The sequence below is a fragment of the Mustela nivalis genome (genome assembly GCF_964662115.1).
Source record: "Mustela nivalis genome assembly, chromosome: 4".
Lineage (NCBI taxonomy): Eukaryota > Metazoa > Chordata > Mammalia > Carnivora > Mustelidae > Mustela > Mustela nivalis.
Genome location: NC_139023.1, coordinates 49,960,230 through 49,987,206, shown reverse-complemented (window position 1 = coordinate 49,987,206; position 26,977 = coordinate 49,960,230). Strand labels below are relative to the sequence as shown.

Sequence of the window (26,977 nt, the reverse complement as noted above, 5' to 3'; positions counted from 1 at the left end):
TCTGCGTGTGTGCACGTGCCTGCGCGCGCATAATACACAATATTATGTTCTGATGACATTATATCCCCGAGATTGAATTTCCAGCTCCTTAGCTCCTTCTCCTTCCATAATCCTGACAGCTGCTACTTTACTATCAGACATATCACAGGTGTCTATAAATGTCTGGGTACCAGTTCACATGTTTTCTTATATTTTAATGGAAAAGACGTACTTACAGCCTAACCAGATTGGTGAGTCCTCGAAATATATCTGCATTCAGACATCCTATTCGATTGTTTGTCAGATCCCTAAAGAGAAAAGGGAAAAAAGTGTCTTCAATTAGTTCTCTTGGATGACGGTTTCCTATGTTCAATATTCAAGAACAGCACCCAGGTATCATGCAAGATCTTTGTTTTCAGCATCCTTGAGAAGTTTACCTACTTCAGTGACTTAAGGGGAACACTGAGAGAACAAAATAGTCCTTGCTCTCACCGACTTCTGCCGCGTACAGACTAAGCACTAATTACAGTGCCCTCTATATTTCAAGCATTTATTCCTGTAAAATGACTCACGATAAAACTGGAGTGGTAAAAATGAGACTCAATCTATCTTACAGTCTGTGATGACCTACACCGTTCATTATGCTGGGGAGTTAGGGACAGAGCCCAGTCGCAGTGAACATCAGACAGACAAAAGAAAAAGGGGCAAATTACCAAAATGCTGGAACTTTTATTTCTTAAGAATTCCTGAAACTTAATGCTTTCTGATGTCATCCCTGAAATAGTCAGTTTTAACTGTAATGAGAAAACTGAGTTTGCTTTTACCTCACAGATCTATGGTTTAGTCTCCAGGCCAGATTACCTTTTCTAGGTAACAGCCTAATAATTTTTTCCCATCACGCTAAACTTTTTCTTTCTTTCTTTTTTTTTTTTTTTTTAAGATTTCTTTATTTTAAAGACAGAGAGAAAGAGAGGGAGGGAGAGAGGGGAGAAGGGACAGAGGGAGAAAGAGAATCCCCAGCAGACTCCCCATTAAGCATGGAGCCTGAGGAGAGGTTCAATTCCATGACCCTGAGATCATGACCTGAGCCGAAATCAAGAGTCAGACACTTAACCGACTGAGTCATGTGGGCGCCTCACTCTTAACTTTTTTAAAAAAGATTTTATTTATTTCTTTATTTGAGACACACACACAGAGAGAGAGAGAGAGAGAGAGAGTAAACACGAGGAACGGGAAGGGCAGAGGGAGAAGCAAACTTCCCTCCCCCACGCAGAGCTCACTGCTAGAACCCTGAGATCATGACCTGAGCAGAGTCAGGAACTAACCTATTGAGCCACCAGGGTGCCCCACCCCACTCATATTCTTATGTTACTTTCTAAATACGGTTTTTATCAGTTCCTCCTCAGGAATTACTCATCCCTTGGATTTTGATAAAAGAATGAAAGCAAGATTCTAAACAAAACTTTCAAAAATATTTTTATCACCTTTTTCTTCAATGTCCATATTATTCTTTGTAGTGGAAAAGTACCTGTTCTTTGAGTCATGCTTTGAGTTACTCTTTAGAGAAGCAATTTGCATCACCCATTTCTGAACTAAAATTGTTGGGTTCTAAATTGTATAACTTGATAACAGCAGAAACTGTATTAGCTGGACAAGAAACCAGAAATGATAATGACAGAACATCTGAATAGAACACCTACGCACTAAGTTTCTCTCCAAGGTATTCTGAAACCTAGCTCAGGTAATCCTGAATTTCCCTAAATTTCACAGCTCTGCCTTTCCTACCTTATAGCAACTTTTGATTAAAAAAAACTTAAGCAATACAAAACGTTACCCGCGCGTGCCGTGACTCCAGGCTCCTGCTCCTCAGAATATTAAAGTGAGGTATGTAATCCGATGGGACTTTTTTTAAATTCCAGCTGATTTTCCTTTTATTTCTGGGTTTTACTGTTTAAGAAAATTAGGCATCATTTTGTGAATTGCTGCTTAAACAAGCATTTCTGGGCTCAATTCATTATCTTGTTTCACTTCTGAGCTTTAACTGGTGTAATTACCACTGATTCTTTGGGAAACAATTTCATTATAGCTATACCTATTTAAAATGGTATTTAGGTATTGATAATGGGTTTTATTTAGATTGAGAATCTGCCTGAATTTGTTGATAAAGCAAAAGAGAAAGTGAATAGGTCTAGGTTTTACCTACTTTTGGTAGATTATCCTTCAGAAAGCCCCTTAATCTTCCTGATTCAAATTATCTATAAAATAAAGGCAAAGGCCTGCTGCACTTACAAAAAAGCTTTATATGTGCTGTCGAGTGAGAGGCACAATTGGAATGAATGATTTAGAGCCTCATAAGAAAGAGTACCTATATCCACAAGCAACCAGCAAACATGAATACCACAGAATATCTTTGTATCTCATTGAGTGTACATATAGGACTCTCTCAGCTTGCAAGCCATATACCCTAAGTCCCATTACACGTGGGCTGTTTGAAATTAAGAATGTACTTTCCAGTGGGAAGAATATTATAAATGGCAATTACCTTCCTAGGCAAGAACACAAGAGACTACTTAACATGTAATGCAGGGAAAGGACGCTCAGGCAGTGCTAGGGACGATACCAGTAATTAAATGCTACTGAACAAGAAATTTATTTATTTATTTCAGATGGAAGTACTTGAGAAATTATTTACTGAAGGATGGAGAACGGGGTAGAGAACCAAAGATCTTCTGCATATCCTTAAAACATCCTGATGAAACAGCTTTGTATTAGCAGTCAAGTTCCCTTCAACCTGTATCTCAACATGAAGATATTATTAGCATGTTATGCTCCTAAAAAGAGCTTCCCTCCCAAAAAGCTGGAAATAAAGGGGGGGCCAATCACAAAGGGAGAGAATAAGTTGTCTGTCTTTGTCTGGCAATATGACATCACATCCCTCTCACGGGGAGTCAGGGGGAAGCTAGAGGAAAAGATATTCTAGAAGTTCCCAAACATTAGCATCAGAATTGCCAGGAGAGCCAAAAAAACAAAGACAGTTTGGCCTCAGCCCCAGTTTCTTTTCTTTCTTTCTTTCTATTTTTTTTTTTTTTTAAGATTTTACTTATTTGACAGAGAGACAGCAAGAGAAAGAGAGAAAGTGTGCAAGCAAGCGAGCACAAGCAAGGGGAGCAGCAGAGGGAAAAGCAGGCTCCCCGCTGAGCAGGGAGCCCAATGTGGCATTCTATCCCAGGACCCTGAGACCATGACCTGAGCTGAAGGCAGACCCTTAACGACTGAGCCATCCAGGCGCCCCTCAGCCCCAGTTTCTGATAAGGTGGGTGGAACACCCACACTCCAGCTTCCTGCTGGAGGCCTCCTCTTCCCACCCTGATTCAAACTGACCCATCCAAACACGGTGCCTGTGTGCCTCTGGGGAGGAGCTCAAAGAAAGGGACTCAAGGTCATCAACAAGCTCATTACACAGCTGCCCCTCCTCCCCCGGGGCTAGTGTGGCAGCCTGACCATGGCCATGTTCTACACCCTCGGCTGTGTCAGGCCCGGTGAGTCCTAGCGGCTCTCAGCAGCTGCACTCTAGCCAGGGCTCCCTCTCCCGGTAAGTAGAGTCCACGTCCACATCCAGGCTCCTGGGTGCTACACAGGATCCCACCCGGCTGCCAACCCCTTGAGGTGCCCCAGAGTTACCCCCAGATCTCTGGAACCGAGCGCACCACTGGACCCCCACAGTAGACTTCATTTTTATTCAACAGAACGGATGCTGCTCCGTCTCACCACCGGATCTCACCGCCGGACCCAATTACTACTGTTGCTGGGCTCTACACCAAGTAGAGCGGAATGGCGGCTCGCCTCCAGCACTTCTGTTCCCTACCCAGAACTGCAGTCTGCATTAACTCCACTTCCTGCTCCGGACGGGCCTGTTTTTCTGAGTTCCCTCATTAAAAAGCCTTAACTGGAAAACAGTGGAGAGTAGAGTGTACAGGGAAGAAAGCAGATCCAGGGCGAGACCTCCTGAGACAACCCAGGGCGTCCGGAGCGCAACAATCTCTGATGAAAACAATGAACCGCCACCCTGTGGCCTCAAGAAAAACCATGGTCGTAATGTCCCCTCCTACAGAGTCTGACTGAAATTTCAAACAATGTTACACAGTGAAGGGAGAATCCTTTAACCCTGCGACGTCTCATCTTCTAGAATTCTGAACACTAGGACTGACCAAAGACAGGGCATTGAGAGGAGAGCTTCAGAGAATACATTTCAGATGAAAAAAAAAATTAATTTGCATAAATAGTATTTTTTAAATAAGCAAAAATAGCATAGCCAACTCTAACAACCAGACCTGACTGTAAAAAGGAATGAGTCTAGAAGGACAGAATCATAGATACAAGATGTTAAAAGTATTAGGAGGGAAAGTCCTTGTCGGCATTTAACTGTCTTGGCATGATTCAACTCAGAGCAAACGTAGCTTATTTTATTATACAAACAACACGGGAAACAAAGACAACAGGAAACAAACAAACAAAAAACAAAACCAGGCACCCTCAATACTTTATAAACATTAAATAGTAAGAGAGCATGAGAGAGAGATCTGGCCAGCTCAGTCTGTAGAGCAGGTGATTCTTGACCCCAGAGTTGTGAGTTTGAGCCCCATGTTGGGCATAGAGATTATTTAAAAATAAATTCTTTAAGTAAATAAATAGGGGTGCCTGGGTGGCTCAGTGGTTAAAGCCTCTGCCTTCAGCTTGGGTCATGATCCCAGAGTCCTGGGGTCGAGCCACGTGTCAGACTCTCTGCTCAGCGGGGAGCCTGCTTCCCCCTCTTTCTCTCAGTCTGCCTCTCTGCCTACTTATTATCTCTGTCTGTCAAATAAATAAAATCTTTAAAAACAATAATAAACAAACAAAGGGGCATGATAGAACAACAACAAAAAAAAAAAAAATGGAGAGAGAGAGAGACAGGGACAGAGGAAGGGCTGATTGTTAAGAAGAATGAAAGCATCGTCTCATCCCCAACATCCTCTGCCCCGGTTGTGTGCACTTACATGATTTCTCCTTCCTGCCATCAGAAACATTCTGAAACACAATTCTGATATCAACTCCATATTCAAAAAGTCCCGCTAGCCCCACACTGTCTAAAGACACCCAAAGTTCCTTAACCTGGCAGGTCATTTCAGGCCAAAAAGAGCCTAATCTCTCTGTGACCAGACTGCATTCCACTTTATACTTATGGGCTCCACAACAACATCCATTCTGCTTAGAATGCCCATCTTGTTATGTTTCGATATGCAGGACTCATCATCTGAAGGTCTACTCCTGTGGCAGGCCCCTCCCCCCCCCAGGTGACCCTCTCCCTTCCTTGGCACGTTTTGAGTCTGGCTTTATCTGTGACAGCTCCCATGTGCGTGTGGTAGGGCTATTTCCATTAACTAGAGTTGCCCCGAAGAGTCTGTAGGCTCTTCCCAACAAGTCAGGCCATGGTAAGCAGCCAGCACTTAATAGTAAGAAATGTCTTCCGAAGGAATAAGGGATGGTGGGACACTCCACAGGGCTCGAGTGTAGGACAACCTCACCAATAGGAGAATGTTCATAGGCAGCTGTGGAAACCACATAAAAAGGAGTGAAGAGTTGTTTAGCTTCAGAAATAATAAAAATTGCTTGTAGGTTTTGAAATAATAACACACAGATAAAGTATACATGCAAAAAGCAAGACTTTTAACCATTAATAGAAAGGGGCCTCAAATGATACGCATATACAACAGATAGAGTTTGCACGCATTCATACCACTATGCATGACATATGATCATCACTTCAAAGCCAATACAGTAATCATTTCCTTAGCGTAAGAAGGATTCAACCATCTATCATCAAACAAATCAAATTATTGCACAAATTAGCCACTTTCTACACTACCTATATTAAATATTCCTTTTTCTATCATGGACCTAGTCAATAAACTAAAAATTGTTTAAAATCCATTTCTTTTAATCATGTTAAAATTTGAAGGAGGGTAACAGCTCCTTATAAAAGGAACAGTCCAGGGATGCCTAGGTGCTTCCTTGGTCAGTTTTTTGATTGTGGCTCAGGTCCTGAAACTCTTGATTTCAACTTGGGTCACGATCTCAAGGTTGTGAGATGGAGACCTATGTCCTGCGCTCAGGGCAGAGTCTGCTTGTCCCCCCACCTCTGCTCCTCCCCTGCTCAGGCTTCCGTGCACACACGCTCTCTCTCTCATGTATACTCTACCTCCCTGTAAAATAAATAAAACCTTCAAAAAGAAAAAAAGAAAGAAAGAAAAATAAAAGAACAGTTCAAATTTGTAGGCAAGCAATTGAAATACTTACAATCTTTTTAGCGATGAAAGTCCCCAAAAGGCACCTGGATCTATACTACTAATGAGATTATTTCGGAGGTCCCTGTTAAAAACAGAATAAAAGTTATCACTTATAAGCACTATAACAAATATTTAGGCAAACTACAGATACCTGCCACACAGAAAACAACAATACTGGGAGGAAATCAACACCAAAAAAGGTTAACCTCTATAGCAAGTGGCACAGCCAGAATTCAAATTCAAGAAATCTGATTCCAAAGCCATTTGTTTTGGTCAATGTAATAAAGGCACATACAAAAAAGGATATATATGTCCCTATTTCGTTTGAATTCAAAGTTATGGCCAAGCCACGAGCCTATATATTCTTTCTACAGTTTTATTCTTAGTATGTTATACTTGAGTTTTATCAAAACAAATCAGAGATTATATTTGTGAACACAATTTAAATGAATTTTTAAAAACCATCTTCTAAAATATACACTCTTAAAATTCATGTCATTTCATTTTTCGTATTTTTCATCTTTTCCCTCCCTGGGCTTCTATGGTTAGGATTCCTATAAAATAAAAATGTGATCATTCACAACATGTAGCTCAAAGCAAAGTTCCAGCAGCCCCTAAGGCTAGGGCATCTGAGGGCGGTCTCAATCTACTCCCACTCTTGTGCACAGCCCTACCATGTCAGCACACCGCCACCAGGGGCCAGTGGTGAGCCCCACAGCTGTAGCCCTCCACCAGTGAGGATCTGGGCCTCTTACTAAGGCTGCTGCTCTCTGGTGGAAGCCAGGGCCCAGCTTGGGACCCAAGTGGCCCCACACAAAAGTTCACACAGGTCTCAAAGATAGCAGACAGTCAACTACAGGAGCACTCAGAAGCAGAACAGTGGCCCACTGTCCCTGACCACATTCCTGCCAGTGGCTGGCCCACTCTTGAGCTTTGTCACACCCTTGAGGGGGACTCACTCAGAACCTTGCCTGCTGAAGCCAGGAGTGGCTTCCAGTCACCTCTCAGGCACCTGTCATCAGACTATGCACAGAAACCCTTTGCAATTTCTCTTGTCCTCCCCTTCTCCCTTATTTACCTAACACTGGCAACACCTTGGTGTTATAAGGAAGTGTGTGACATCTCCTTATAAATACACATGGCATAGGGCTGCACACAGAGTTGGTGAAACCATCCAGAACCGGAGAGCAACGCTCACTACAAACCACCTCACCAGGTCCTCTAGTCCCTTACTTACTGGAGACTTAAAAGTCTTCCTAGAGGCACCTGGGTGGCTCAGTAGGTTAAAGTCTCTGCCTTCGGCTCAGGTCATGATCCCAGGGTCCTGGGAAAGAGCCCCACGTCGGGCTCTCTGCTCTGCAGGGAGCCTGCTTTCCTCTCTCTCTGCCTGCCTCTCTGCCTACTTGTGATCTCTGTCAAATAAATAGATAAAATCTTTTTAAAAATTTTTATAAATAAATAAATAAATAAATATGGGACGCCTGGGTGGCTCAGTTGGTTAAGCAGCTGCCTTCGGCTCGGGTCATGATCCCAGCGTCCTGGGATCGAGTCCCGCATCGCACTCCTTGCTCAGCAGGGAGCCTGCTTCTCCCTCTGCCTCTGCCTGCCATTCTGTCTGCCTGTGCTCGCTCTCTCCCCCCCTCTCTCTCTGATAGATAAAATCTTTTAAAATAAATAAACAAACAAACAAATACATAAATAAAAGGCCTTCCTAGAAGTGTGTCTTGAGCCACCGGTGCCACCTGTTAGCATGACACTAATGTGACATGTCTCTGGGATCTTCTATAATGATTGCCCCATCATGGGATGTTAGCCTGAGCCCAAACAGTCTATAAACTAGAGAAAATCCAGCGTATACCTTTTTCAAACCACACCAACTCAGAAAGTGTCTGACTTTTCTTGTCTACCTGTGCTGAAGAGAAGCACCCAAGCAAGTCTTACTGTAGTGTGCACCGACTGATACTATTTTCTTCCATCCAGTGAAAGGAAGCACATTCAATTTTACCATCACATCAGCTAATGAAAACTACCTGATGTATGGCCTGCTTCATAACATGCTATTTTTTTTCTAATGGTTCATTCAAAGTATTGATATATACTAATGACAACACTGGCTTTAGTTTCTGAACAGGTTTCCTGAAAATTTCACAAAAACATCCTGATGAGACTGGCCATCTGCCCTTCGTGGCAGCGCTCGTTTATTTACTGTTAAGTCTGGCATCCTTTTTTTTAAGATTTTATTTATTTATTTGACAGAGTGAGAGATAACACAAGCTGCAGGAGTGGCAGAGGGAGAAGCAGGCTCCCAACTGAGGAGGGAGCCTGATGTAGGAGCCCATCCCAGGACCTTAGGATCACGACCTAAGCCAGTGGCAGACACTTACCCAACTGAGCCACCCAGGCACCCCAGCATTCTTGCTGTGTCACTGACACTGGCTTTTCCCACACTGGCCACGCTGTTTAATACATGGAGATAGACACTGGTCAGAACACCTCAATAACACTTCTCTGGAAGTAAGTGCAGTCTGTGAACCCCAGAAGCATCATGCTCGACAGCAAATCCTGTTCCCCCTTTCTGGAGTCTTACTCCCAGAGTCACACACCAAGTATTCTTTGGGGGGGGGGGCAGAACCGCCATTCCACTCTCGTCCCCAAATCAGAGCCCTACTTGTCTAAATAATACTGAACCCCCAGTATGTTATAACTCTTAAGAAAAAATAAATAAATAACTGGGGCACCTGGATGACTCAGTTAAGAATCATCCTTCGGCTCAGGTCGGGATCCGAGGATCCTGGGATCGAGCCCCACATCGGGCTCCTTGCTCAGCAGTATGTCTCCTTCTCCCTCTTCCTCTGCCACTCCCGCTGCTTCTGTACTCTCTCTCTAATAAATAAAATCTTAAAAAAAATAACCATTAAGCATAAAATCTATGCTCTGATTACCATTACTAAGTATTTCATTGATCAGAACTCAGATTTGCTATTCCACAAGAAAACAGCTTTGTCAATGCTGGCAACTGACCTAACTTTTTGGGTTTGGGTTTTTGTTTTGTTTTGGAGTTTTTTTTTTTTGGTTTTGGTTTTTTGTTTTTTGTTTTGTTTTGGTACCACAGCCTCTAAGATATTTTTTTTCAATAAAGTAAGCGAAAATATCTAAAAAGGCCAGGTAGCTTCACAAAATGGAACTGGACAGTAACAAAAGTTTCAAGAGATATTCAGGTAAACTCACCAATCCTACCCTTCTCTCTGAATTTCTAATCAGCTTTTAAGTTCTCCTCTTAACTAGGGAGTAAAGAAAGAGATGTCTTTGGTGTAGCAACTTGAAGAGAAAAAGAAAACCAGGCAGAGAATAAGCTCCCTGCTACAAATGCCATGGCCTCAGCATCCCTTATCCCCAAAACCTGCCGGGGGCCCAAATGGCTCCGGTGGCAGACAGCAAGCCTAGGATGGATGCCCCCCGACCCGCCATTCTGTCCCGCAGCCTTTCTCTCAGCTGGCTGACTCCTAAGAGCCACTCCAGGGAAGTCAGAACTGAAGGGCATAAGGGATGCTGGGAAGAACCGCCACCCCATGAGAGAGGGGAGCAAGAGCAGCCCGGCCTCTAGGGGGATAAGGATGAAGTGTGCTCCCCCGGGAAGGCACCACACACCGGCCCTCTCATTGTCCCACTCCCTGATCTGTGAGATTTCTTGGACCACCACTCAAAGGAACCACCTGAACCCAAAATTCCATCTCAGGACCTGCTCCTGGGAAAACCCAGATGAAGACACTGGCCCACTAACATGAAAGCCCCCAGCGCCAGGCCAAGCATGCACATCTAGGGCACAGACCTCAGGAGACTCTACCCACCCGCTCTGTTTTGAGGGCCAGAGGAGAAAGGGGAAGACTGTCAGTCATTGAAAAATTCAAAACCTTAAAAAATAAATAAATAAAATGCATTCCTATTGGGGCGGGGGGAGAAAATTCAAAACCTTTAGAGTAGGTGGAGGTGAGGAAGGAAAGCATATAAGAAAGGTTCCAGAATTTAACAATGATAACTCAAACTATGACTGCTATCAATTATTTTATGTTTAATTGCTGTGCCAAACATTTTTTTTAGGTTTTGGGGTTTGGGGTTTTTTTTTTTTGTTTTTTGGGGTTTTTTTTTTTTTAGTTTTTTTTTGCTGTCTTCTCCCTTGCACTGTAGAGAAGCACACCTACTTCTCTCATAGACCATCTGGTACAGACAGTGCTCCAGAATCCCCAACACCACTCTTCCAGGTATGGCCCTGGATCAATCTCCAACCAGGTTTTTTAAACACTGTAGTCTTAGTAACTTGGCAGGATTATATGAACCCGGTCCAACCAAACCTAGGGCCTGGGGCAGTGGAGAAGAGATAGATGCAGACACGGAATGGCCACTTCCACTGGTTTAATTAGAGGTCAAGAGGTAACCCCAAGACCCTCTTGCTACCATGATTTAAGAGCCTGTGTAGGGGGCACCTGGCTGGCTCAGTAGATCAAGTATGTAACTCCTGACGGCAGGGTCATGAATTTAAGCCCTGTGTTGGGTGCAGAGCTTACTTAAAAAATAAATAAATAAATAAGAGCCTGTCTAATGAAGCCAAAAGATAGGAAAAGAATTAATGCTGAGTCCCTGGATCCAGCCAAGCCTGAAGTCCAGCTCTAACTCTTTGGTCTCCTTAGTTACACAAATCACTAATTTCAGCAAGTTGGTATCTATCACCTACCATTCCATTAAGCTCTCAGAATCAATCCCAAAAGATAGGATTCTGGCTGCAGATAAAAAACTCACATGCAAAAAGATTATGAAACTAGGCCCAATTCTGAATGGCCAATCCAGAAGTCAGGATTTAAACATATCTTTCTGACTGACAATAGTGGAGATTTACTAAAGGAACTGAGTCAATTTACACCTAGAGCAAGAGGGAGACAGATAAAGCAAACATGCCAAGAAATTGGCAATGGTTAAATCAAAGTGCTAGAGATACCATTCTTTCAAATTCTCTGCATGTTTGATAACTTTTATTCATTGAAAAAAGCTATTAGATGTGGTACTGTCCAGCCTTCCAGCCTTGTGGGAAAGCCATTCACCTCTCCCTCTTCCTCGCCATCACCATGCCCACACAGTGCTGGCTGCTGTCCTCGCTCCTCTCATCTACTCTCCATTTAAAGCAATTTTCCTGGGGTGCCTGGGTGGTTCCGTCAATTACGTGTCTGCCTTCAGCTTGGGTCGTGATCCCGGGGTCCTGGGATCAAGTCCTGTGTTGGGCTCCCTGCTCAGCAGAGAATCTGCTTCTCCCTCTCCCTCTGCCACTCCCCACTACTTGTGCTCTAGCTCACACTCTCACTCTCTCTCTCAAATTAATAAAAAATCTTTTATAAATAAATTATAAATAAATAAAGTGATCTTCCCAAGCATAAAACTGAACATGTACTGGTTAAAACCTCTAAGAGCTCCAGCTCCCTCAGAATAAAGTCCAGACTCTTTAAAGTAATTACAAGCCCCTCCACGGCCCTGGCCCTACCTGACGTCCCACTCTGCTCCACACTTTTCTTTAACACTTAGCCAGCCTTTCTCTCTTCATATTACTAGTCATATTTCAAGACATTTTTAGAAAGAGTCCTATTTCTCTCACCTCCAGACCTTGGCACACGGTTGCTCTGCCCTTGACATACACACTCTCCCCCAGCATCTATCCTCACCTCTATCCTGGTTTTCTTGCCTGACTAACTCCTACAAATCCTTTACACCTTGAACAGCATTCCTCTTTCAAAAAAAAAAAAAAAAATTCTCTGAATAACAGTGCCCTGTATTTTCTCTGCTGTGGCCCTTGTCACTCTCTACTGATTGCTTAAACCACCTTCACGGAGAGAACAAAGCTCCACCCAGGCAGGGTCTACGTCCATCTATTCAGTTGAGAGGGACTGACAGACATTACAGAGTGCAGATGGACACGGCTATGGTCTGGATGTTTGTGTCCTCCCAAAATTCGTATTTTGAAATCCTACCTCCCAAAGTGATGGAATTATGAGGGGGGGCCTCTGAGAGGTGATTAGGTCATGAGAGCCAAGATCTAATGCATGAGATTGATGCCTTTATAAGAGAGACCCCAGAGTGTCCTCTTCCCCTTCCGCCATGTGAGGTTACAGCCAACTAAGAAGCAGTCACTCACTGAACAATGAATCTGCTGGCACCTTGATCTTACACTTCTCAGCTTCCAAAACTAAAATGTTTGTTGAAAAATAAATGTTTGTTGCTTGCAAGCTACCCCATTATGGTATTTTGTGACAGCAGCCAGATGAAGACAGTTGATAAATGGATAAAAAAACTACATCATGGCTGAGAGACAGAATTATGTTACCTGACCTTCACTACAAAAGTCTTTTTGGTAAATTACAGCTAGCTACAAAATCATTATGATATTCATAAACTCAGGCAACACAGAGACAGCTGCATCTCACTCATAACTACTTACATTTCTCAATAAAGGCAGAGGGTCATGAGGCCTGCAATTGACTTCACGTAATTTGGCAAATGTGTGGTATGTGTAGGCACGTTCCAAGAGAAAGCAAAAAAATGATAGCAAATCATTACTAACTATTGCATCTGGGTAAACAAATTGGTGATATGGGAGATTACTACATTAATTCTTTAAATTTGTATGTTTTAAAATTTTCATTAATAAAAATTGTTTTTTGTTCCCAACTTTTTAAGTCCCAGGAAGTAAAATTAATCTTCAGGCCCAACCTATTGGTGTCTGTCTCCCCCTGGCCCAAATGATCCCCATCCTACACCTCGAAGAGAAATGATATTTTAGGAGAAAGTTCAGTTGACATATTTTTGACTTGTATTGGATAAGCAAAATAGCTCTGCAAAAAAAAATATATGTCAGTTCCATTTTTTTTTTAAACATATGTTTCCCTTTTCAGATTTTAAACCACATCTACAACAAGCACTGATTTAGCTAAAGCAGTCCATAAATCTGTGGCCAATGATGTACTACATGTGTTTCTACATTATACCGCTCATGAATAACTGAGAACTGTAATATGATTTAAAGATACACTTTTCCTTTAATAATAAAAACTCCTTGACATATTATATAATACTTAATAATAGCCATATTAATCAGGCATTGCCAAAAGATATTTAGAGCTAGATTCTTTCATTTAACATCTCCCCTTCCCTTACCAATCACAGCTTCCCTAGGGAACTGGAGTTGAACTTTAGGGTCTATTGCTACATCCAACTATGCTGGAGCATTAAAACATAAATGAAAAAGTGCCCAAGAATTGCTGAAACAAAATTAAAGCAGTGTGTTAATAGTTCCTAGAAAACAGAGTGAACTCCTTTAGGAAAGAATGTCAAGTGTAGCAGAAAAGACACTTTTTTAAATTGCAAGTATCAGAAACGTCTTCTCAAAAAGGTTTCAGCAATAAAGGAAATTCTCTGGCATTAAGGGAAATAAAGACCTAGAACAGCGTAAGTGGTTTCTCCATGTTTCTCTGACCTTCCCAGAAAGTCAACTCGGCCTTCAGGCTGACCCTCAATCGTGACAGGCTATGTCAAGGTCCACAAACCACCTCCAAGCACAAAGTCATGACAAAGAATGGATTCTTTATTCCTTTATTCCTCAGGAGCCAGGAAAACTTTCTCAAAGCCCCATGGCTAAACATCCCTCGTCACTCTTACTGGCTCCGGCTGGCCCTGGCAACAGCTAGAAAGAGATGCTATGGTGACCTGGACCCATCATTTGGGATAGAACAGAAGCTTGGGAGTCAAACACATTGCTGGTATGTCATTTTAGTGTCAGTAATAAGTCTATAGAGGAGTGTCACTAAATACATAACGAGAACCACAATACTCTAGGGGCACTTGGGTGGCTCGGACAGCTAAGAGTCCGACTTTTGGTTTCAGCTCAGGTTAAGATCTCAGCAGTAGTGAGATCAAGCCCTGAGTTGGGCTCTGCGCTGAGTGGGGAATCTGCTTAAAGATTCTCTTCCTCTGACCCCCCCCCCACCAACCACCGCCACTCACATGCTCACTCTCACTCTCTCAAATAAATAAACCTTTAAAAAAAAAAAAAAAGAGGAAGAATCACAATACACTAAAATGAAGGATATGTGCACCCAGGCTTGTTTTATTATATCAGAGAGGGAGTGAGGGAGAGAAAATGAATCCCCTTCAGAAGCTATCCTTCAAATCAAAGGAACTGACGGAGGCAGCTTGACGTGCAGATTTCCTTAATCTCTGAAGTGTACTTGCTAGTTAATTAAACGCAACCAGCCTTTAATGAGAAGGAAGCCCATGCAAGGGGCACTGATGAGGAGACCTCCAGTCCCAGTGGGGAACTGTGGAAGCGAGCATAGAGCAGCCAAGGGGTCACCCCTCCTGAAAGGTGGGGTGGTCAGGTGGTTGTCCACCATCTGCTCTCAGGCATTGGTTGAGGGTTCCCAGGGCAGAGGGGAGTGGTTTTCAGCCCAGTGCTGGAGCACCGAATGCTCTCAGGCTACATATGGAAGACCTAAGAAGAAACGTGCAGGAAGGACAAGCAGTGAAGGAATAAAATCAGACCCTCCAAAAATTTTGAAACTGATGTCATTTACAAAGACCTCAAGTCACTTAAGCAGCTAGCTACGTCTTCAGTCCAGAACTCAACTTAACTAGCCCAGACCCTAAATAAGTCACTTACTGCCAGCTCTTTGCAAACAACCACATCTCTTTGCTCAACAAGGGCCAGTCTGCTGTTCCCTCTGGGAAACTCTACAGGACTGTCCTAGCCCATGCGCCTCAATGGCTATGTGACCAGTTCTTCTGCCCCTATATTGCAATGGGCCCTGGGAAATTTCAAGGGTTTGCTTCTTCTCCAGGAAAGAGGCTTCAAAGACCCTTTGCCCTTAGATTCAGAACCATATATTGGTTTTATTACATGGTCTTTTCCCCTGTCCTTTCCCTAAACCAATAGGGATGGGGAAGCAAAGAGAGACCCTTCTTAGGGACTCACCAACATATAAGATCTTTCTACATTCCCTCTCACTCCCCAGTGAGCCCATAGAATATATATCTAGAAAAGGAGGAAGTTCCTCTTATGTTAGCTTTTCTCAAATTTCTTTTCTGTATTGGACTCGGTAAGACTTTTGGAACTCAATAGCCAAAAACTAAGTCCTTTTTCTCTGTTCTTTCATCCCTTCCAAGGCAGAATAATTGGGAATTAGGAATAGGCAAAGAAAACAGACATTAGCAAATCTACAAAAATGTTACATCATTGTCTTAAGAATTGTCCCCTCCAAAACTTCTTGTTGAAGTCCAAACGCTTCTTCCCTGGAAATGGGACTGTATTTGGAGATGGGTTCTTTAAAGAGGTAATAAACTCAAAAATGATGACATTGGAGTGGGCCCTAATTCAATGTGACCAGTGTTTTTATAAGAGGAGGAAATGTGGACACACACACACACACACACACACACACACAGAAGAAACACCATGGCAAGACACAGGGAGAAGAAAGCCATCTACAAGCCAAGGAGAAAGGCCCGGAACAGATCCTTTCCCCACAGCCCTACAAGAAACCAACCCTGCCAGTGCCTGGATCTTGAACTTCCAGCCCCCAGAAGTAGAAGAAAATAAATGTCTGCTGCTTGAGGCCCCCAGTCTATGGTATCTTGTTACAGCAACCATGAGCAGTCTGGTAACAACCACTGCATTCACACAGCTTGTGTCTGATACACAGAGAACCCAAAGTCCTCAAGTCTCTGCGGGGTCTTGGAAGAGAAGACCCCTAAGATATTTCACAGATTTATGATGAGATCCCAAGCAAACCAGAGTACATGAATAGAATCCTACAGTGACAAAAATCACAGAAGAATACAAAGCTTACAACTCAAAGAACAAAGTTGACTGACATGAAGGAAGGACAAGATAGTCTTTACACAGTGGGACACAGACGTGGAGTAGGTTAGTTAAAAGTTAGATGACCTGGTAGAGAGGGAAAATGAGAAAAGCTATGAAAAGAGTAGAAAGAATTAAGAGATTATTCAAGGAGGTGGCATGGAAATTACAAAATCTATACAGGCTTTAGCTATAACATCAGTACAGCAAATCAGAGAAGAGCAAGGCTGTAGAATATGTAACTGCGAGAAACACAGTGCTGGGCTACAGGGGAAGGAAAACCTCAAGCCCCCCAAGCCTCCCTCCTTATCACCCTGCACCAACACCGACTTGCCACGCCCACAGAAGATGAATGGAGCTATACCAGGAAAGGCCTGGGAAGACATTCATCAGTATTTGGTCATGAACTCCTCGCAAAAGGTCAAGCCACTGGCTATGGGATTCCTTTGTTTTACCTAATTTTTAGAGCACAAGATAAACCAAAGACCAGGGAGTTTCCACAAAGGACCAGCCAGCCTCAGCTCTCAGGCCATCTGGGGCCTTTCCAGCTACTGGTCCCAGCAGGAACCTGCAGGAATAAGGAGTTCTGTCTGAGCTTATGCTCACAAAGGCCCTACTGATAGGGCGCTTCCTCTGGAACCCTTGCCCCCTGTCCTTCCTTCTCAAAACCAGACAGGAAGAGCCTAGCCATATTATCTCCTTTTCTTTCTTTCTGCGGTGTGCTGTTCTCCCATGGTGACAGTACGGGGGGCAGGTCCCACACAGCGGCAGTGAGGTCAAGACTCAGGTGTGGGCTTTGAAGGGTCTGTAGGAAATGCAGAGCTTAGGTAAAAATGTTTTCCAACAGAGACGGCCCAGTTCCCAAAGTCATCACTGGGGTCTTAGTCTGTGTATATGTGTATATATATATACACACACTCATATATGTAGTACACATACGTATGCATGTGTGAGTCCTATCTATCCTATCTATATCTGTGATCCTACAAAAGAGAGGTGGTGTTCTGGGATTCAGGTATAAACAGACCCTTAGCTAAAAACAATCACAGCAGCATCTTCCTATCACCTAACAGGTGTGGCAACCTGGTATGTTTCTATCCTGTATAGGGATTTCTCATCAATAAATGATGGAAAATAAGTCAGAGACCAAAATGAAATTAAAAAGTATGTGTAAAAAGGGTAGTTATTCACACCCATACTTTGTATGATGTGCATGGACAACCACAGCAACTCTAGCAGCCAAAACTAAAACATGTTTATAAACACAACAGACAACATTTATAACCTAGGCACCCCCGTCATCCTTCCTTGGGGAAAAAGAGATCCCACTGATCCTTCCATTATTAACCAAGCAGCTACTCAGTGCCTGACATTGTGCGACATGCTAAGGCTATCTGTCAAGCACAATGACTTTTCTTACAAGAAACAGAAAGCCCAACGAGAACATACTGTCTCACCTTACTTCAGCAAGGCCCCTCCAGCCTCCCTGCTGCTGACCAAGATGGGCTCTACTCCCTGATCTTTGGTGTGTCGGCTCCGGCCCAAGCCAGTGGCAGCAGTCTCTAGGCTGTGCAACCATCTGTTCTGTTGACAGTAAGGAAATTCCTTTCCCAAAAAGTGCTGAGCAAATCCTGACTCAGTTAAATTGGTCACTGCCCGTTCCTCACCCTGGGCCCATGGAATGTGAGTGAAGGGCCGTCCGCCGTGGAGTCGGGCCTGGGGCTTAGGTATGACCGGCCCCTCTGAGGCACATGGCCTACGTGGAACAGAGCAGGAATAGTTGAATGAAAACAGAAGCAACAAAATCTGAGAATTAAGCACTGAACACTATACACATGTGTCTGTGTACATACATACCTATACACGTGTACGTGTACGTATGAAGGTACTGCTACTTCATATACGGAAAAGCGCTATTTTTATATATGTTTATAAAAAATGGAAAAACCTGATTTTAAGACTTTTGATTTAAGGGGCACATGGGTGGCTCAGCTGGGTAAGTGTCTTGATGTCAGCTAAGGTCTTGATCTCAGGGTCATGAATTCAAGCCCCGTGTTGGGCTCAATGCTGCACATGAGGACTACTTAAAAAAAAAAAAAAAAGACTTTTGATTTAAGACATGAGCAATGAAAAGAACAGATAATATAAAAGGATAAATAAAAACTCTTACATACAAGCTTAAATAACACATATGTGATCAAAGCAATAATGTCTTGTGGGAGTTTATAGAAACCACTGGGAAAGATAATCAAGGGAAGACCACACAGAAAGAAAAAGAGTGAAGCAGAGCACAGAGAACCAAGAAAGCAAGGGAAATCTCTAATTTCACAGAACTGGGGAGGCTCACAGTAGAGCTTCCTTATATTACTCAAACCTTACATACATCTGAAATGTTTTTGAGGGGCATCTGGCTGGCTCAGTCAGCAGAGCATGCAACTCTTGATCTTAGGGTCATGAGTTCAAGCCCCACTTTGGGTGTTTAGCCAACACCAAAGGAAAAAGAAGAAAAAAAAGTCCTAAAGTACAATCCTAAATGTATGAGTAATAAGAGGATTTTGAAACGTGATCTAGGACAATCAATCCTAATACAAGCAAATTAAATATGCACTCTGTAAAATCCAAGGCAAAAAAATAAGCACTACTACTAACATATCTGATCATGAACAAAACTAGACCTAATTTCTAAGCAAAACACAACTATTGCATTCAAAGACATATGAATAACATATCAAAGTTGATCCAAAAAGTTCCCTCCCTCCTTTAGGTGTTTAAATTCTACCTGACTATTTTATAAGCCCCAACCACATTTCATGACAGAACTTCGACACAGCATCTCTGCTCCAAAAGCCAGTGGTCAGCAAATCATGATCCCCAGCCCAATTTGCAAATAACATCACTTCAACATCGATTCATTTATTTATTGTCTCTTGCTGCTTTCCCACTATACTGGCAAAACCGAGGCATCATGAAAGAGACCATATGGCCTACAGAGCCTAAATTATTTACTATCTGGCCCTTTACAGAAAGCTTGCCAACATCCAATTAAATAACTGTTTCTTGAAATTTTATTCTTAAACTTTTTTATAATAAAATTTTGGGAAAACTCCAAATTTTTATTTTAAAAAGTCGGGAGTTCAGAAAAAGACTTAAAATAAAAATGCGGCTAAGTATTATCTTTCACTCAAAGAAAGCTCATAACAAAAAAAAAGGCAGTAAGTAAAATAATAATAAGATATTAAAAAATACTCACAGTCTTTCAAGGAGACTTAACCCAGAAAATGAGCCATTCTTCAGCTCGGATATTTTATTGTTACTCAGAATCCTAAAAATGACAGGAAAAAAAAGTAAGTTGCAGAATATATGTACACCATCAATATCAAAATAATTTAGCTCCTTATTTTTAAACCTACAAGGAATTCTAAGAAGTCACTTATTAGGCAGTTTTTGAGATGCCTGACAAAAACAGGAGCTTCTTTCTCTGTCTTTGAGAAATCACCTAAAACAGCCCACTCATCTTATCACCTCTTAAATTGTTCCCATCACATTTGACTAAAAATTTTAAGGTAAAAAGGGAGATAAGTGAACAGAAAATAGCTCCTAAGTTCCATATGAGAAGAACACCACATATACTTATATAATTAATCAACTTATATAAGTCGCATACTTACTTAAAAACTAGAAACTTAATGGGAAAAATGTGTCACATGCTATAAAATATTGCTCTTACAAAGAAATAAAGCATCCTCTAGATCTTTCAATGCTGAACATTATTTGTAATTTAACAGTATGCAAATCTACTGTCTCCATGTGTGAAAACATCCTTTACACACCCTAACATACAGACAGCACGGGCAGATCTACTGTAATACTCCATCTGATGTATCAGGACAATGCTCTTAAAGATACGACCGAACACCAAGAATTTCTTTCAAGAAGTCGGAGTCAAGTCACCCACAGGATGGGACTTGCCTAAGAAGACACTCCGTGTTCCTGCTCCCCCTCTAGGCATTGTAGCTATGCACCCCCTGCAGCTAAAGCACCAATGAAGATTATCCAACAATGAAGATTATCCATAAAGAAAGTGAATGTGCTAAAGCTACCTGATTCAGACATCGAGATAAGAACATGAAAAAATCAAGGCAGAGAAGAATTAACTAGGTTAACGGCCCAGGGGGACCGGAGCAAATGCCAGAACCAGATCACAAACCCAAAAAATCTCGACTGCAAACCTCCCGTTCAACATATGTCAACGTAGGTCCAGAGAGACATGCTGCTGGCCTCATGGGCAGAAAGTTCTGCATCACACACCGTGATGCACTTCAGGGGTGCCCTTCACACGGGGTACAAAGTTGCACAGGGCCCCCTTCCCCCAGATGGTGCAACACAGCAATTCTATGTATATACAAATAACAGAATGCCTCTGGGTCCTTGGAGTTCAGGTATTCATTTTTAGTTTCTCTACTTTCATTATTCTAAATGAAAAACCTTTAATTATTTGTCTTCAAACAAAAATAGCCATTTGACATCTGATTTTCTTTTGATATGAGTGGAATCAAAAACAACATCTCTGTTCAGACTGATTCACCTTTCAGAGCCTATTTTGTGGGATGATTATTAGGAGCTTCTCGAGTCAAGGATACCTGTTTTTGAGCTCAGCTCTCTTGCTTTCAAGTTCCACTGATCTTGGCCAGTCCCTCCACCTCTCTGTAAGCGTTCCTCATTCATAAAACAGGAAGAGCAATATCTACCTCATAAACACTAGAAAGAAATTAGGAAACGCATGACACATTCAATGAGTATTAATTAAATTTCAGATTCTGTTTCCTTGGTTCTAAGACACACATCCTCTCTCATTCTAATGTTACTTGCAATCCAAGTATATTACCGTGTAATATCTTGCCTCTCCCCCAAGACATGGCTAAAATAAGGACAGGGCATTGTCGACCATTGGGACCAAGAAAACAGAAAACATGGTGGTCAAAAACACTACAGTTAAAATACAATACCATTTTCTCTAATCAAAATTACAAAGGTTTTTACAAATGAGGTGGTTGGCTCTGGCAAAAGCAAACTCATTCTCTTTCACAGCCACCAAGGTCACTGAAAAAAGCTTTCTCAAGCAGCCCCTCACTGTATCCTCAAGAACCTCCCACCATGCTGCTCAGAACATCATCCCTAAACACGTCCCCAAGTCTGACAAGAAGGATACCCTGTGACCTTATTTCAGCATTATGTAAGAGGAAGAGTAAAATGATGGCACATTCAAAGAAAACTTCAAGCGTCCATTAAAAAAGGATTCTTTCAGAGGAAAGTTGATAAAAAGGAAAATGCTCGTACTTAGTTCAGAGGCAAACAAAATTGGTATTACTGATTGAAAGAATCTCTGCAGAGATAAAAAATAAAAAACTTAAAAATTAAAAAAAACAACCAAAAAAGACTGGGAAAAAACACACCCTAATGGATCAACACCTTGGTGATGAGGCTTCTATGAGTTTCTCTTACTCTCTATAATCTTGTCGTGCCTTTTGAAATATCTAGCAGACAATTCTTACTATTAAATATTTTCTCTGATGATTAAAAACATAAGAAACTTCCTAACTAGGGAGAGTCTGAAATTGAGTTAATTTTGCATATAATTCTATCTTAGAAATAAACACTGAAGGAATACTTTAAGCTTTGAGATTAAAGGCTCATGTTTATTTATATTCAAGAAATGTTTATGCAGCTACAGTTTGCAACTTAAGAGGCACTATGAATAGACACTAAAAGTAGAGGAATGAACAATGGTGTGGAGATCCAAAGCCCAGGTTTTAACGGATACTCCCCCACCTCAACAGTAAGTGATGTAGGTCACCTCTCTAGTTGAACTTCAATGTCACCACTTACAAGATGGAAAAAATCAGACCAGAATGACCACCAAGTTCCCTTGTAGCTTCTTGTAATTTTCTGTATTCATATTCTCATGAGCAAAACTGCTGAACCCGATGGTGACTGAGAATTTATCACTGATAAACTGAGAACTAAAGAAACAAAGGAAAACTACGCAGGCTACCAGGTAACAGACTCAGTGACAGGTCTTCCCTGTGTATGGTGAAGAATGATTCCCAAATATGGAGGGAGCTTATGAAAAACTGTCAGGGCGCCAGCTGAATTACACTCGGTACTGTTGCAGCTAAAGGACTGTCGTTGGCTCAGTCATAAAGGCTTTAGTACAATAAATGATAGATTTTATTGAGAAGAGTAAAAAGGAAGACATTTCATCACACTTAAAAAGTTATAACTGTAACCTTAAAAATACAGTTTACAACCTCATGTTAATATATTCAGTCTATCCATTACTTGGTGTGTTTAAGGATTTTGTGCAAGAAAACAGGATCGGTATGAATAAATCTACTCTGCAGACAGTTTTTATACTCCATTTTGAGACTGGAGACTGTGGAGCGAGCAAATGCATAAACTCACGTATCATTATAAACCTAAAACCCATTCTAATCAATATTTTTGCTGACATCTTTGAAATTTCAAACTTTTCTAGGACGTAACTGAATGTAAAGTATAAAACTTGACCAAAGTTATAAAGCTTATGTATACCCATTTCTGTTCTCTACTAGCGACGTTTTAACACCACCTGATCTATAGACAATGCTTAGAAACGCAATGCTGGGCTCCTGCCTCTTGAATTTAAACACTGTAAGAAGACTTTGACATCCATTATTACATTTAACACAGGTTAGTTCAATATATCATTTTGGCTGAAACATGAAAAAAGGAATAAGACCTAATGTAGACATGTTTAAAAAAAAAAATCAAAAGTTTATGGAGGAGAAAAAATTAAAATTTAAATATTACAAGTTCTCAGTCACTTGCTCTTGCAAGTCCCAGAATGGAATGCTAGGCACAGCACCCACACCCTGGATGGCAGAAGGCACAGAATAATTTTCCTTTAGAGAGGAATTGAAAATACATGTCAAGAGCTCTAAATATTCAAATCAAACATTAGTAATATAATTAGTAATATAATTCTTGAACTAGTAATATAATATAAGTCGACCCCTGGAGAAGAAAATAAGTAAAACAATCAAATAGTGCTCTTACAATGGCTCGAATGGTGGCACTCCAAAAGATATGCCCACCCAGAACCCAGGACTATGACCTTAATGAGAAAAGGATGTTTGCAGTTGTGATGAAGCTGAAAGTTTCAAGATGAGATCATCCTCAATTAGTGCGGGCCTTAAATCCAGTGACAAGTATCCTTAGAAAAGAAAGGGGGAAGACTAAGAGACTGTCATATTTAAAACAAGGGCAGTCTCATACAGACAAAAAAAAAAAGAGAGAGAGAGAGAAAATGAAAGGCAGACAGATTTAGAAGCTACAATAACTAAAGACTTTCTAGAACTAAGGAGTAAAGAGAACTACATTTTTAAAATCATAAACCATGTTAAAAGATAAGCAACAAATACTTATGACTATTACCAAAAACAAAGGCCTCATTTCCCAAATATATAAAGAGCTCTTTAAAAAAAAAAATCCCCAGTAGAAAAACTAGCAAAGGCCATAAAAAGACAGTTCAGTGAAAGTAAACACAAATGGATCATAATCGTATGAAGGGATATACAACCACAATCATGAGAGAAATGCAAATTAAAACTAAAACAAGATACCATAATTCACTTAAGGAGTGCAAGAAAAACGTGATAACACATTTTATAATCAGAGGGAAACCACCACTCATAGTCTCCTCTCAATCAATATAATCATTATGGAAGGCAAAAGTACAAATGCATTTACAACCTTTGATCCATTAATTCCCCTTCTGGAAATTTATCCCAAAGACAAATTTGCAATTGTGCTATATACATGTTATATATTAAATCATGCAATTATATACTTAGACAACACAATTATTCATTGCACTATTATTTGTGAAACTTAATGACTGGATATTTAGGTTGATTCCAGGAATAGAGAATTGGTTCTGATGAAATACAGGACCTACAAAATGGGATAGCAGATGAGGGGCTGCAGAATGGGAAGAGAGAATGCTCTTTAGGCATTCACACAGAAAGCTCAAAGACCTACTAAGGACTGAAGGTATACATTTACATTTTAAAATTCTCCATCCCTCGACATCTCGGATTTGCTCAAGCAACAGAAACTGTAGTAACACAAACTGATTCTGCACTAGATTTATTATGTAGAGTAATACTTGCTATTGCTACATCTTTATCAAATACAAAAGGGGCGCCTGGATGGCTCAGTCAGTTAAGCGCCTGCCTTCGGCTCAGGTCATGATCCCAGGGTCCTGGGACAGAGCCCTGAATTGGGCTCCCTGCTCAACGGGGAGCCTGTTTCTCCCTCTCCCTGCAGTTCTGCCTACTTGTGCTCTCTATCTCTCTGTCAAATAAATAAAATCTTAAAAAAGAAAAAAAATAAAACCAGACAATATGGCTAGGCTAAGCTTCTGAGACACTTTCATAGGCACATGTTCTAAAAATTTAGGGCCACCTGTGATAAGCTAAAATCAGTTATGCTAACTCCTCATAAGTCCCTTTTGGTGCTTTGCTTCATTTATCCTGCTAATGAAAACTGGTTACTCCCATGTTCGCTGAAGTCCGAGTCCAGGGGGTGGCCCAATCCAACCCACCACCTGTCTGGACAGCCTGTGGGCTTCTAAGAATGGTGTTTACATTTTTAATGGTTGGGGGAAAAAAAAAAATCAAAAGAATGGTATTTTATGATACATGAAAATTCCATAAAACATAAATTTCCATGTTTTTAAAATATTTTTGGCAAACGACCATGCCCATTTGTTCACATACTGTCTGCAGCAGCTTTCCTGTGATGACGGCAGAGTGGAGTAGTGTCAACAGAGGCTGTCGTGGCCAAGAAAGCCTAAAATATTTACTATCTGGCCCTTGACGGAGAAAGAGAAAGTCTGTCAAGGCCTGTTTTAGCACACTCTGTCCCAGTTTATTCTTTGGTTTCCGGCAAATGAAAATCAAGTGTTCTTTTCTAAATTAATTCTTCCTAGCAAGTAAGAGTAAGTATTAACTAGATGGCAAAACTCATCAATCTGAGAAATCTTTGTATTAAAATCACATTTAATTCAGCACGCCATCGGTAACATGCACATTGTGTCCGAAATATTAGCAGTCTGTTTGCCAATGTGTCCCCAGTTCTTGATGCATCCCTTCATTCAGCTCTGCAGAGAAAATTCTGGGTGGTGGGCTTTAGTTCCAGTGCATCAAACGATGTTTTGCCCACCAACTCTGCCACATCACCTTGTTTTAACAAGGACTTTGCAGTTGGTGAAATTCCTGTACAGGGACTTGTGTATTTGCCGTGTCTCCCGCGACTGGGTGAAATCCGTGTGGGGATCTTTCTGAAACTGACCATCTCTGCATCCACACGAGAATGGATCTAACAGTGAACACGTGAGTCCATCGTGCAGCCCCTCCTTATACGGCTGTTCTCAGTTACTCTTCAGAAATGCCCTACGACATCAGTATTCTTTTCCTTAAAACTAAAATTTGCAGGGCGCCCGGGAGGTTCGGTTGGTTAAGCGTCTGCCTTCAGCTCCTGATCCCAGGGTCCTTGCTCAACGGGGAGCCTGCTTCTCCCTCTCCCTCTCCCCCTACTCCTATGCTAATAAATAAAATCTTAAAAAAGAAATAAAATAAAACTAAAACCTGTGAGTTTGGGGACTTGTCCAGGTTCAGATTCAAACCAAGTGGCACAGTTAAGATTCGAATGACGCCAGGTACTTAATAAGACACTCTGGTGGCCATGGAGGTGCACTCCTCAGATCTTCCTTCAAGAGAGACCCTGCAAAGGAGGTGGTTAGCAGAAAACTTCCAGCTGCAGCTGTCCCGGGGATCTGCCTCAGTTTCCAAGCAAAGTCCGCCCACTTTGTAAACAATGCCAGCCAAGGATTCAGCACAGCGGGGTGACAGATTCTCCATTCCTGGCCAGCACAGACTCCCCAAGGGGTGATCTCTGCAGGAGCAGTGGCCCAGACTTCGGCACAACTGTCCTATCCAACCGTCGTTCCTTTCCTCTCTCCTTTCACAGAGGCCAGCTCTGCATCCCAGTCTGAAGGGTCGCATGCCCACGTCTGCTTCATTTCCCTTCATCTTCCAGATGCAACTCCAGCAGCACAAATCTTGTACTTCTAACCTCTGCTTAACACTTGGCTGTGTTTCCCAAAGGATCCAACTGGCAAGACGCCCAGAATATCTTTTCAATAAATGAATAAAATAAAAATATGGCTGGGTTTAAGGTTCTGCATTCAAAGATCCCTCTTAAGGAACTAGTAACACAGCATCTACAATGTACCCAATGTCCCAGCTTCCTATGGTACAGATGAGGAGAATAAACCTCGGTGCTGTTCTCATGACTTCCTATCTCTGAGGCTTAAGGAATTTATTTTTGGGGGAGGGGGGAGAATAAAAAATTCTACCAGAATCTATCTAGTTCGTGTCTTTTAATACTGTAATACAAGTGTCCTAAGCTACTGTTTTCCACATTTTCACCCTTCTAAAATTAGGACCATCTTAAAATTGGTATCAAAGGAAATTTCCAGCTGCTAGGCAAAGGAGTAAGTTGAGAATTTATCAGTCGTTGTCACTGTTGGCATACACACAAACTGTGGATGAATTTTAAGTCTGGATCCTTAATTACGGCTTAATGTTTACACATTAAGGTTTCACTATGATACAGCACTGAAATAAAAAGTTGTGTAATAGAAGATTGCATATTATATGGCAGTCGGCGTAATTAAAGG

The 26,977-nt window shown here is 41.7% G+C and overlaps 1 protein-coding gene across 2 annotated transcripts in view; it reads right to left on the bottom strand.

The window, feature by feature from the left end:
- Positions 1-26,977, bottom strand: part of ADGRA3 (adhesion G protein-coupled receptor A3) — a 125,176-nt gene that overhangs the window by 69,259 nt on the left and 28,940 nt on the right. The window contains exons 2-4 of one of the 2 annotated variants that reach the window (XM_082728681.1): positions 19,445-19,516; positions 6,313-6,384; positions 216-287 (exon numbers count right to left, since the gene is read on the bottom strand). In XM_082728681.1, coding sequence (XP_082584807.1) covers positions 216-287; positions 6,313-6,384; positions 19,445-19,516 — 216 coding nt within the window. Of the gene's footprint in view, positions 1-215; positions 288-1,813; positions 1,927-6,312; positions 6,385-19,444; positions 19,517-26,977 lie in introns of those variants that run through there. The other variant, XM_082728682.1, reaches the window with a different exon arrangement.